The 13,643-nt window shown below is 38.6% G+C and overlaps 1 protein-coding gene across 1 annotated transcript; it reads left to right on the forward strand.

Moving 5' to 3' along the window:
* The first annotated feature begins 1,005 nt into the window (after positions 1-1,005).
* Positions 1,006-9,748, forward strand: LOC115822364 (transmembrane protein 87A). The gene is made up of 20 exons (XM_030786170.1): positions 1,006-1,136; positions 1,712-1,769; positions 2,061-2,149; positions 2,515-2,631; positions 3,016-3,063; positions 3,259-3,309; positions 3,626-3,725; positions 3,903-3,964; positions 4,246-4,429; positions 4,771-4,870; positions 6,244-6,337; positions 6,535-6,606; positions 6,945-7,053; positions 7,164-7,222; positions 7,371-7,474; positions 7,601-7,677; positions 8,151-8,215; positions 8,626-8,687; positions 9,062-9,092; positions 9,198-9,748. The coding sequence occupies exons 1-20, from the start codon at positions 1,032-1,034 to the stop codon at positions 9,237-9,239; spliced, it is 1,629 nt and encodes a 542-aa protein (XP_030642030.1). The 5' UTR covers positions 1,006-1,031; the 3' UTR covers positions 9,240-9,748.
* Positions 9,749-13,643: the final 3,895 nt, after the last annotated feature.

Here is a 13,643-nt window from a genome sequence, read left to right on the forward strand (position 1 = left end):
TAACTTCATTAGAAGTTGTGTCTTCACATTCAACTGTTGTAAGAGACAAGGTAGGCCTACTGGTCAAAACTATTGTATCAACTGGGACATGGAGCCTAAAGTTTGAATTATAGTTGTAGTCGGAGAACACATTATGTTTGTAACTCTGGTTATCACAATTTGTGATGTGGTTAGAACTATTCTGGTTAGGGTGTCTGTGAGTGTTATGTTTGAAGATGTACTTTTTGTTGATGGTGTAGGCGTAGGAGATTCAGTAGTTTGAGTACGTGAAGTTCTAGGCACTGTAGTTTAGTCAGGTCAGCAACACTTGAATACAAAGTATATTTATAAACTATCAGTGCTGTTGCTGAACAGTTGCAGTTGTTGAAGCAGTACTTGTGGGGATTAAAGTAGATGATGTAGCAAGAATTGTTTTGGAGGAACTTGTACGGAGATTTAGATGTTGGAGTATGCATTTTAACTGTGTTTGGAAGAATTGTGATTTTAGAGTTGTAGTTGTTAGAGATGTAGTTGTAGTAATGAAGATAGGTATTGTCCTCAGTGCAACATTTGATGTGGAGATTGTGATTGTAGTTTCTGTTGCTGGAGAAAGTGTCGTTGTATGTGATTATACATCAAAATTCTTGTGGTGGTTGTTGGAGACAAAGTTGTGGTTTCAGCTGTTGTTGTTGATGGAATAGCTATGTTGTTGAAGTAATATCTGTAGTTGTTCAAAGTTGTAATTTGAGCGGCGCTGAAAGGGTTAACTTGATGGCAGAACTTGTGCTATGTGATGAAGTAGTAGCCTAGTTTGGAAATAACAGCTGTCGACAGTTGTCTTTAATTTTGCGTTGTCTCAACAATATATCCGAAACTTGCATATTAGATCTGTGTACATTGTACTCCTGAATTCAGTGTCCAATCCATGTAAAACACTGCCCTCTAAGGTCAATTCTGCAATAAAATCCTTCAAGCACCCGGAACTGAAAGCAACCGTCAACTGCTCAACCGTAAAATCCGAGGAGCAGGCAACAACCTCTCTCTTCGCGAAGATGCCATATGTTACAGAGAGTTGGTTGTGTTTTTTGGTTTTCGTATTGACTCTGAACGGTGGATTCGGAGCGGAAATTTCCCTGTGGAATATCGAATTTAATTCTGTAAGTCTGCGCCTTAAATACAACTTTATCTTTATGACTTAAGGAAAGGCAGCTGCCATTGCTGCTAGCTTACTTCAGTGATGTCAGCTACATGCTCTGATGAACAGTTTCAGTTTTAAGTACACGACACAAATACGTGTGTGCTATGTCTGTTGTTCGTAGTGTCATGCCATGCTATATCTGTGTCATCTCTATTAAAATAAACATAACCGTGAACTACAGAGAGTGATTAAGAAATATGGATTCGGTTGTAATATACTGAGAGTCATATTTAGACTTTAAACTCGCATGTTTTTCGTGTCATCTTTTTTTTGTGTGTGTAACGGGCTATGCTAATAGTTCAACATTTAGCGACAAATGTGTGTTTTAATGGTAGACACTACCTCTCACTCACTGTCAAGCCTCATGTTTACTAGGCTAATAATAATAGCTATCCTGAGCAGTCACAGATAAAAGTTACCTTCCTCTTGTGAAACACAGAGCCTGGATCAGCCTACTCTACAATGTTTTTGTCCTTGTCTGTTCTTGTTTGTAAACAGTCTGTATGAAGCTAATCTGCCTTATTTTGTTTTCAGAGCGACTATGCTGTGTTTCGAAAAACTCTTTATGCAAACACAACAATCTATATGAGATGTAAGTGAGCTCTTGTTTATTGCAGCGCAGTAAATTTGACCATCTGAACAGTGCAGTAGCCTTATTACCTTTATTTGTTCTCTCTCTCTGATAGTTAATCACATGAAACTATAAATATAAGAAATGTTTTATGTCACTTATTATTTTTCGGTAGCAACATGTTTTTCTGATAATTATCCTTCCATGAACGGGGGCATCAGGTACCCATCAGGTCTGTTTCTGTTTTCAAAATTTGTTTGAAATATGTGTCTAATGTTAGACAATCTAAAGGTCTGTAATTCTTTTCCACAGTTCACGGAGATTGTAAGTCAAACCAAGCCTTCAACATTAGCTGGTACCTCCTCTCATCCTCCTGTTACAATGACATCTTCAACACTGCTGTGAGCACACAATCCTATAGTCAGCAATTCCAACATTTAACAGATGCATTTGGAGTTATGCCAAATATTCACCTGCATCAACTGTAATGTGAAGAATTTTAGCCATAGATATAGTTATAGATGGTACTGATCAACTGTGCCTACAAACAACCAGTCCCTCATATGCTTTAATGTGACACATAAATTTGTTTGTGTATACTGCTCATTAGGTAGTGAAAACATATGTTAAAACACAGACTATGAATACAAGGTAGAAGACCGTTATATTTTATGTATGTGCTGGTATTCAAGTAGGATGTTGGTGTTTCTTCTGTGTGTCTGTAGATTGTCCCAAATGTCCTAAAACAGTATATTTTGTCTCACAGGATAATACAGCAGACATTGTTTCAGGCAACCCTGGAATGCTGAGGAAAAATTTTAGCGGCTTCCGTAGCCAGGGGTTTGTCTACTTTCCCAACTGCTCTTCTGTCAGTCAACCCAGGGTTGGTATCAGCTGAATTTTATTCTTCTTTTCCTGCAGAATTTTATTTTTCTTTTCCCTGCTTTTTGAGACAAAGAGAAATTGTCCATTGTTTCAAAGGACATATAGTTAATATTGTGCCACAAACATGGCTTACAGTTAGGGAGTTGTAAGAGCAAATGCAAGACATTTCTGTATGTTTACTGGACATAATTCCTAGATGCTTGCAGTTTGTGTAATTATAGAATGAGAGGGAGAATTCATTTTTGTAATGATATGGCATTGTCCTTGCAGATTTAAACCAGCCAATTTGATTATATGTTTGCAGATGAGAACCTGTCCAGTGGTTCTGTTTTAGAAATCTTAGGCTAACACTCTGTGCATGTTTTGTCTTTTATGCCCTCAGGTATACTATGAAAAGTTTCAGCCACCTCAGTTTGTCAGCAGTTCCCAGGTCATTCAACTGAATTCTTTGGTTTCTCTTTACTCCTTAAATGAGATATTGTTATACATATTTAAACTACTGTTATCTAAAAAAAAAATAAATAAAAAAACTGACTCAATTCTACTTGTAATCTCACCAGAGGACCTTTAAACTTGTCACGGTTTAATGTTTTTTTCTTTTTTTTTTTTCCTTTGTTGTTATAAGGGGGGACAAGCTGGAAATAAGAACAGAACCGACATATTCATGGGAAAACCAGTAAGACACTGTTCATTGGAAGTCAACTGTAATCACAAGGGACCAAAATTTGTCATTAAGATTCACATATGTTTGTAATTAGAGGGTATTTAAAGTTAGTGCTTTTGAGTTACCATATGAGTTGGATTTGGTTTTCATAGTTGGGATAAGTCAGCAGAAGACTGATGCAGTTATTGCTTTCTGCTGATAGAAAGTACCCTTTGATTAAACTCCATAACACAGCACAAACAATCTGTTTCAGGGTACAGCATGTCAAACTGGCAGTTGCTATAGCCGATATAATGTGTCACACTAATCACGTCTCTGTTCTGTTCAGGATAGCGGAGCTGTGGCAAAGTCATGGTCGGACAGCCCCTATTTATTTGTTGTAGATTTCAGCTCACAGTCTGCGAATAACCAGAGTTTTAAAGTTACCGGTGAGTGTCTCCTAACATTGTCTCCCCAAAGGAAGCTCTCTGATTTTATTCTTTGCTTGGAGAGTGAATAATTTTTTTTGTTTTTCTAATTTTATGAAAGATTGCATAAGTCTCTCTCTCTCTCTCCCCCCCCCCAACATTCTCTCTCACTCAATGTGCATGTGTATACGGCTGTAGTGAATGTGGAAATGATAGGACCACGTCAGTACTCCTCACCGGCAGACTGGCCTCTGATGATGGTGAGTACAGAGTGCTTCAGCTGGCTATTCTCAACTATTTACAACAATTAGATAGATAGTTCAAGTCAATACCCCAAACAAAATTCATTTTTTCCCATTTCTTCCATACTTGTCATTTTTGTCCTATAGGCAAAGCATTTTTACTAAAGTCACCCAGCTATTTTAGTTAGTGATGTATATCACCATCCCACGCTTCCTGGCAAACCGTCACTGCAAGGATGCTGTGATGACTCTCTGTCATGGTTTTGAAATTAACATTGGAACATCTCTGTGTGTTGCAGTTCTTCATGGGAATGTGCATCATATATGTATTTTTTGGAGCTCTGTGGCTCCTCTGGTGTGTTTGTTATTGGCGTGACCTGCTCAGAATCCAGTTCTGGATCGGTGCTGTCATCATCTTGGGAATGCTGGAGAAAGCTGTCTTCTACAATGAGTATCAGAGCATCCGTTACCATGGAGTCTATGGTTGGCATTCTTCTTCTTTTTGAATGTAATATGCATGTACTCACTTGTCGCATAGTTTAGTGATAATTGTATACAGGAAGGGAGCTCAGCTTTAAGAGTTGATTGAAGAGTTGAAACTCACTGCAGGAAAGGAAAAGGGAATGTTTATGTTTCCGTGATATTGGTTTGGGAAATCACATTAAAATGAAATATTATGATATAACAAAAATAAGTTAACGTACAATTTTGATAGATAAGCAGACAACTTTGTAACTCAGTCTCTCTGTCTCTCTCACTCTCTCTCTCTCTCTCTCTCCCTCCCTCTCTTTCTCTCTCTTCCCCTTCCTTAATTTCTTCAATAGTCCAAGGTGCTGTCATTTTTGCTGAGCTGCTGTCTGCGCTGAAGAGATCCCTGGCTAGAGTTCTAATAGTCATAGTCAGTCTGGGTTATGGCATAGTCAAGTAAGTTCTGTTCTCTTTTACACCCCCTTCCTGTCATGTTTATTACATTATGTTCCTCACTGGAGAATTTATTTGTATAAAAGAGCTAAGAAATAACCTCTCACCTCATATCCGCTCTGAACTCCAGAAATATTGCTTTGCCTTGTGTTATCTCTATATACCTTTCAGCATAGTTTGCTGGATCAGGTCTCCTGATTAGTGCTAGGTTTATGATATTTCTACTCAGAAAGATAGTGGTATCATTTGTCATTATAGCCTTAAGTACTTCAGAATGTTGGGCAAAACAGAGGCTCAGAATTAAAGGACAGATTTTAATTCCACACTTGGACCAGTGTTACAAGTTGTGTACAGGTGTAAATGGTAGAGACAGGTCGCTTTGTACCTCAGTTTTTGGTCCATGGTTTGCTTTCCATCACACTTTGGCTTGAACCATGAACTTGAGATATTCTTTTGTTTCTGTGTAATTTTAACACGAAATTAATACATTTATTGCAAATAGCAACAAAGATCTTCCAAAATGAGAATGAAAGAAAGTTCTGATAGAAGAAAAAGCAAGTTCCTTCTTCAGGAAGCCGAGAGATTAGATCTACTCTATTCTTTTGGGTGATTTCATATATTTTCTAATATAACTTATATTATTTATGGTCTGAGTAATGACACCGTGTGTTTTGTTGTAAGTTAAAATGGTTATTGGTTCGACATTGTCATTTAAGTTGTAATAATTATCTGCTCAGTTAAAACATATCCTCCGCATGGTTAAGCATAGCGCGTATGTAGCCTAGTCTTGCAGTGAGAAATGAAATGAGAAATGGTTGGCTGGCTTTGAATTATGATTAATATTATTCTTAACACTCAAAGAACAAGCAGTGTGAAATGTTCTCCTGTGCTACAGATATTTTCTCCCTGTGATGTAACGTCAGGTTGGGAAAAAAAAACCCTCCACTTATTACAAAAGCTGAGGTGAAAATAAAAAAAAAAAACAGGAAGTACAAGATTGCAGTTTTCGGTTTTGTTTCATCCCTAGTAATTAGTAGCTCTGTATGGTATGTGAAAGTAAAGTTAGTTCTCCTTATTGTTTCTATGTCTAAGTCTCAATGTTACAAAGAGTTATACTTCGGAACTTATACTTTGTGTAGTGCTGCAGAATTCTAAATGCCGTTTAGAGTTTTAAATTTCTGAATGCAGTGTAGGGTTATAAATCTCTGAATGCCATGTAGAGATATAAAGTTCAGAATGCCGTGTACAGGCTCAAACTTCTGGATGATTTGTAGAATTATAAAATTCTAAGTGCTGTGTAGTGGTAGATAATTCTGAAAGTTGTGTAGAGATATAGAGCTTTGAATGATTTAAAGCTGTGTGTGATCTGCTCTCAGGCCTAGATTGGGAACCACAGTGCACCGTCTGGTGGCAGTGGGTCTTCTGTACCTGATCTTCTCCTCTGTAGAAGGTGTCCTCAGAGTCACAGATGTGAGTGTCCTTGTTTTGTTCATGGAAGACATTTTAGGCATGCAAAATTTAGCTTCAAAAAGAATATTTCTATAAAGAGGCTCTGTGGCTGGTATAGTATACTCAGCTTTCTTGACATACTCTGTCATGGGAGTCAGTTACAGGGCCCCAAAACAGTCGAATAACAATCTGTCATTCTCTCTGTCTCTTTCATTCAGAGATTTAACGGCACAGTGGCTCTCATTGCCAACCTCAGTCTATCTCTCATAGACTCCTGCGTTATGTGGTGGATATCCTTTTTGGAAAAGCCTGCTTATGTCTCATAAGCCACACATTTTCCAAGTGGTGACAGAAAATATGAGTGATCCCCCTACCCAAAATTACATTTGTCACAGATTTTCTTTCAAAGTTAGATCAGTTAGTTTTATCAATAGAATTACAGTTGTTGGAATGTACAATGTATCATGTATAGCTTTGAAGGATTCTCCTGTCTTTGAAATTATTCTGTCATAAAGTATGTCGCATTCTTTTGAAATCCATGCTCCATTGATGTATATCTGCTCTGGATGTATCAAAATATCTTCAGATTTGTGTGTATGTGTAAATTCCTTAACAGTGTCGTGCTAACATCTTCATTAGTTTGTCTCAGACTATACGTTTCCTGAAGCTGCGAAGAAATGTTGTGAAGCTCTCTTTATACCAGCACTTCACCAATACTCTTATCTTCTCTGTGGTCGGTAAGAGTGATCATGTGTGCATACATTAATATTTTGTATTAGTGCCAAAGAGTAAGAGAGTAGATGCCCTGGTTCCTCACAGACTCATAGTTGCATTTCTGTCCCTACAGCCTCTATCGTTTTTATCATCTGGAGTGTTAAAGTCTTTAGGCTTGTCAAGTGTCAGACTGTAAGTAAAGAAAAAGAAGACAGTGTTTTCAATGTGTGTGTGTGTGTGTGTGTGTGTGTGTGTGCACGGGGACATTATATGAACGTTTGTGTCTCAATAATATGTGCCCAGTCTGCCCTGACTGTTTTGTGTGGTGTTGTCTCATCAGGGATGGAAAGACCTTTGGTTGGACGATGCTTTCTGGCGCCTTCTCTTCTCCACTATTCTGCTTGTCATTATGGTTCTGCTCAGGCCCTCGATGAACAGCCAAAGGTCAGGGCTGAAATGTTGACATTTAACCACAAACTGTAGACACAGCATCCCACAGTTTGTTTTTTATATGCTATGAATGTCAGTAACATTTTTAGTGTTTGTAACTGTAGCCTGGTCTCTTAACAGGTTCTCTCATTCTCCCCTAATTGATGAAGATGATGAGGAAGATGATGCCAAGGAACCTATGCTTAACGAAGCATTTGGTAAGACAAATAAGAATAAATACACACTCATGAGGACACTTACCGAACCAGCTTCGCTTCAGTTTACAGTATTCCAATGTTTTAGGGCATTTCCAGTAAAATTCTATGGTTTTAACAATAAGGCACATGCAGAGAAATTCCAATAGTAAGGGTTTCTCATTCAGTCAGACAACTTGAACCAAATATCAATGATCTCCAGTAGGAGAGAAGCTAAAGGAACATCCTAGTTTGACAGTCTTGACCTTTCACTTAAACTGTTCCACCAACTGAGAAATCCTGTTTCTGGAAGTATCCCATCCTCCCACTCCCACTTCAGCATCAAAAAAGCAAAACTACCATCCTCTTGTTAGATTAATTTGAAATCAAGTCAGGATTACAATGCTAATGTACAACAGAAACTATTTATGCAGGACAGAGTGTTTTATGTGTGTGTATTCTTTCCACCTTTCATATTCTTGACATGCTTGTCTCAGATGGAATGAAGATGAGAGGGACAAAAGGTGACACTAATGCATCCCAGAAACTCCTCGGTAAAGAGGTGAGCTTCTAATTTTTGTTATTACTTTTGAGTCGTTAGCGATATTTACATGCTCAACTTGTAGTTCAGCGACGAAACTTGTGAGCAGGTGAATTCTGTCCGTGTAAACATCAAAATCAGCATTTTCACCATGTCTTCTCACTCCATAGTGCATTATTTGAAATGGTCTCAGATGTTTTCACTACTTGCTTTGTCATTCTTGTTTTGCTGAAAGAGATTTATAGTGTAGTTTCATTTGTCGCAACCACTAAGACAAATCATCTAAGACTTAGAACATATTTTATTGTAAAAATTGTACATTGATTCACACTGGTTATGTTTTTGGAAGTGTATAATGAGATAATCTATTATTAAAGGTATAGTCGAATGGAAAGTGGCTGAATCTTCATAAAATCCCCTGTGTTTTACAGAGCAGTCAGGATGATGACATGAAATGGGTGGAGGAGAACATTCCCACTACTGTCATTGACGTGTGAGTATGCACGGCACGCCCTACACAAGACATAGTGACTCACTGACAGGAAACAAATGCCAGCCTGCCAGGAGCAGATAGAGAGGAATGTAACACCAGCACACAAAGGATAAGATGTAAACAAGGACATGCAAATTAAAATAAACCAGGCAGAGTGAAGCATATTATTGAGTTTACACAGAGTATCCTTCAAATATTTTAATACCTTTTGTTGTTCCACTGCTTTTAAAGATTTCATATAAATCAATATACAACACTCCTTTTGTTGTGGCACTTTGATGGCACAGAAAAAAAGGGATATGTTCAGAATCATGCATATAACTACAATATGTGTTAATATTTCTGCCTTTCTAATGCTCTTGCTCTCTTCATAGAGCTCTGCCCGTAATGTTGGATGAGGAAGAGGTAAAAAAAATCTTTTTTTTTTTACCGATTATTAACTTGCATGTTTCGTTGCTTTACTCAATGCATGTCACTCATGTGATTCTACCTCCTAATTCTCCCTTCTAGGAAATTCTCAACACCAAGATGGAAAGGTCAAAAATGGAATAGTTTCAGAAACTGGAATGCATGTGGTCATTTTACTGATGCTACAGCGGAGTAAAACTGTTGTTAAATGATGTGATGGATGACTCTGTTAAGACCCCTTAACTTGGGCTCATAATGTTTGTATTTATTTCTGCATAATTGGCGCACATTGGCTTTTTCTGAGCAGAACAGGCCTCGGCGAGAGCTGGTGTAAAGGTGCGAAGAGAGGACATAGAGCTAAACTGACCATACTCATTCATACTTGAGGAAGTTGTCTGTAGTCATGCCTTAGTCAGGCCTTAGCTGAAGGGTGCTTAAAGGGGCCTCCTCCACATATGCACACAATGTTCAGACTAAATGAGCATTAGGAATCTGCACTGGCACCACTGCTTGGCCAGTGGTAAGAGACAGCCTTCCTCAAACTGTGTTATGGTACAGCTACATCAGGTGATGCAGCTCTGCCAGGGTGTAGAAACTTGGTATGAACCATGGTCTGGTACTCTATTTTCCTCCTCTCATCTAAAGTAAGACTTTTTTTTTTTTAAATGTAAGATATTTCTTTGCTTTTTTGCAAAATGTGATATGTGGTGCTTTGTGCTACCCCTTTCAAAATTTAATTAAAAAAAATCCTAAACCAACTGAAACTGAAAAAGAAAACTCGTGCTTTCACATAAAGCAAAGTGAGCCATGTTACTAGGGGTTCTTCCTTAGAGGGTTTTCATAATGATTATAATTAAATCGCGCAAGTCTGAAATTTAAGCACAAAGTTTTGTGTATATTTTGACTATGCATTGTATTTTGTATGGGTTTCATTTTCTGTCTTTATTTGGGAATTTGTGTTTATAATATTAAATGCTATTTTAACATTTCACTGTTGCTTTGTCATCATTTATTTAGTCAACTTTTGGAGGTGAAAAAAGACATTTTGGACTCATTTCCTGGTCAAGCATTGAGGCTAGTCTGGCTACAGTTCTTTTTGTATCAAAAATGTCAGTAGCACTGTGTTTTTCTTGAGCATCATATGTAGACCACTGCTGACTGATTCAGTAGACCGCGGACTGATTCAGTAGACCGCGGACTGATTCAGTAGACCGTGGACTGATTCAGTAGACCACCGTGGACTGATACAGTGGGCCACCGTGGGCTGTTTCGGTAGACCACCGTGGACAGTCAGCCAGAACAGGAGTTCCCCAGAGACAACCGAATTTCTACTCTGATATTGTTACTCAGGTAGTTTTGTGCCTGATTAAAGGGGCCTTATTGGCTAGGGGAAGCTTAATGTCTGATGTCTACTGCTTGATGAGCTGAATTATTATGCAGATATATAAGTTCATGTGGACATGTAGGCCTATGCTATCAGACCTTTAAGAGATTATTCATGTACACATGCGTAAAATGGAGCTCCCCCTGGGTGTGGAGGAGCTTTAAAAACATGTCTCATAAGCTTTCATATTATCCTGATGCCCCATTTTGCCTTACCTTCTAACAAGCTAGATCTGTGTTGGAAAAAAAAAGATATGAAAGATTATATTGCAGTACAACTCTAACTGTTAAATTACAGTCTTATGGATGGACTGAAACTGAGAGGGAATGAAGCAATGTTTCATGTTGTGTCCAAAAGCTGTGAATAAGTGCATTTCTTTGCCTTAACTAAATCGTTCAACTGCCAGTAACTGAGCAGACGCTAAACTGCAAGGTGATGAAAGAAGGAGTGAAAACCAGAGATTCTCACACAAAATCAAGTGCCTTTATTGTTAATGGAACCATACTGGTTTACACATATTACATCTTTACTAAGTGTAGTCTTTGCTAAATGCTATCAAAGAATTAGGACCAACTGAAAGATTGAAAGTTTACATTCATATTTTATATTCTAAAGTAGTCTCACATATCAGGATAATGGAAGCTCCTGTACCACTTATGATAAATATAATTAAATATTAATTAAGAAAAAAATTATTAAACAGTCTTATTGAAGCCGAACTAAAGTCTACAGAGTATAATGTTAAAGACCAAACAACCATGATGTATTCGAGGTATACAACAGGTACAGTGCTAGTTGAGCCAGAACCTAACAAATTTCCTGTGACACAAAGGCTGGAGGGGTTTACAGCAGCTTTCAGTGCTCCAGGTAAAGTTACTCTTAGGATTAAGAGAAGCTGAAGCACACATGCCCTCTTTAGGTTCACTCGGTTCATTCTTAGCCCACTGAGTGAAGCCCAATGAGTCACCATTTGGCCAGTACCACTTAAAATCCAGCAGGTGGCGACGTAGGTCAATCCAGCACCTGTCTGTTTTCTTATTTGATTTGCTCAAACTGTTGGCCATCTGCCGCCATATCTCTCCGGTACTGGGACTGATTAAATCAGCACCTTCATCAACACAGTGCTGGCGTGAGCTGTACCAGCTCATTTTCTCCTCACCAATGGTTATCTCCTCAGTAATAGCAATGCAGCCTCGTGGGTCTGGGTAAACACAAACGCATTCACACACATTTAACTGTCCATTACAATAGCTGGAACAAATAAACGTGTTCAAAAATATGCCTTTCACCGATATGAATATTTAATGTCATTCTCTGATATGGCACAATTTAAACAAGATTACTTAAACATGCAGTATGTAAATGGTAAAATAGTACCTGGCTCTTCACTCATGATGGTCGCTGGAATCCAAACAAACTCTCCTGTGTTTATTTTAGTGTAGGCATATACCCCCATCTTGGATGAATTATTCCAGATAATGTGATGTTTGCTGGAACTTAGCTCCATCAAAGCCCAGGAATAAACTGTATCCGTTATGGGGTTCCACAGAGATGTGCTCTGAAAGTCAGGCTCTTTGTGCACGTCATTTGTATGGGCGGTTTCTGCTATCACTAAAGCTTTACTATAAGGGCTGGTATGTAACAAGTAGCAGGCAGAGAACATTTTATCTGAGAGGAGCTCTATGAACACACCTGGTTTGATGAGCATGAGGGAAGCTGATTCAGAAGTTTTTAGGAGTAAAGAGCCATCCTGCGGCACAAGAGGGAAGGGCATAAGATTTGAAGAGCGCCCTTGCATGGACCCGATATCACCTTCCGCAAGCCCTTGTTGTCGTGTCACAAGTAGATAGGTCTGGTTTTCCTGATCTTTTGCAAAGATGTGCGGCACAACAAAACTAGATTCCTCGGGTGTCGCGGGACGCAACTGGCTCATCAGCATGCTACAGTTACAATCATGCATCTCTACACAAGGATTGGCTAATATCACCACCACCTTCTTACCAGAGGTCACCTTCCCCCACGATCCATTGGTAGGGAGTTGGACCAGCTGGTATGGGTCTAGAGTGAAGCTTTGTTTCGCATCATTTTCTCCATTCCGTTGCCAGGTGATATTGACTTGGTTTCTTTCATTCATTGCATTGATAATGACAATTCTGAACATGTTGTTTGGGCCTGTCGCCTGGGTTGCATTTGGTGATGCATTGAAAGCATGTGCAAACTCTGTGTGATTCAGAGCAGGCACAAAATACACAACGCCAAGATTACTGAGAGGCTGAACAACATTGACTTGAACGCTGTGTTTTCTTTTGTTAACAGCCAAAACTGTGATGTCATTTTGACTGCGGACTTTGATGGACATGTTGGAAAGCCCTTCACCTTGTAGCTCAACATTTGAAAAGTTCACCCTTGTAGTCTCCCTGGCAGACAAGTGTGTCGTTTCGATCGAATCATTGAAGATGACTTCGATCATAGTGTTATCCTTGAGTGCAGAGATTACAAGAAAGGTTTCTGAAGCATCTGGGTGATAGTATGCAATGTTCTCCGGAAACGCGGTGATGAAAATTCTACCATGGCTTGACTGTGAATGGCCTGTTGGTATCATGTAAACTGTTGTTATTATCCTTTGGAATCATATGCATGTATTTCATTTTAGTTAGTGAAAAAAATCACAGTAAAAACCAACAGTGCTAACACACACCAGCACTTTAAAAATAAACTTAACAATGTGTATATAATTGACAACGCAGAAGACATGACTTACCTAGGCAAAACATTGACATACTCAGCAGAATAATCCACATGATTGTTTTTAAAGTGGCTCTCAGAAGCATAGCTGGGGGATCAGGTAAAGTATGAAAAAGAGCGTGAAGTCTTCTAAACCAAGTCCAAGTACTGATTTTCCCCCTTTTGTTTAATGGCTTATTCAAGGTTGCAGATTAAAAACAAGTCAGGATCACACCACATATATATCATCTAAAACTATGCCCTACGTTAGAGATAATCTGAATGTAATGAAGCTTGAACTGAGCAACTGTTGTTTTAAGTCTCATTTCAAAGTCCTGGAAAGCTTTGCATGTTTTCCTCATGCACGAGCAATTAAATTTGACTGAGGTGTACTGCATTTTCTCTCGTTATACCACATGCACAAAATCAGATTAATGGAA

This window comes from Chanos chanos, chromosome 10, assembly GCF_902362185.1.
Source record: "Chanos chanos chromosome 10, fChaCha1.1, whole genome shotgun sequence".
Classification (NCBI taxonomy): Eukaryota; Metazoa; Chordata; class Actinopteri; order Gonorynchiformes; family Chanidae; genus Chanos; species Chanos chanos.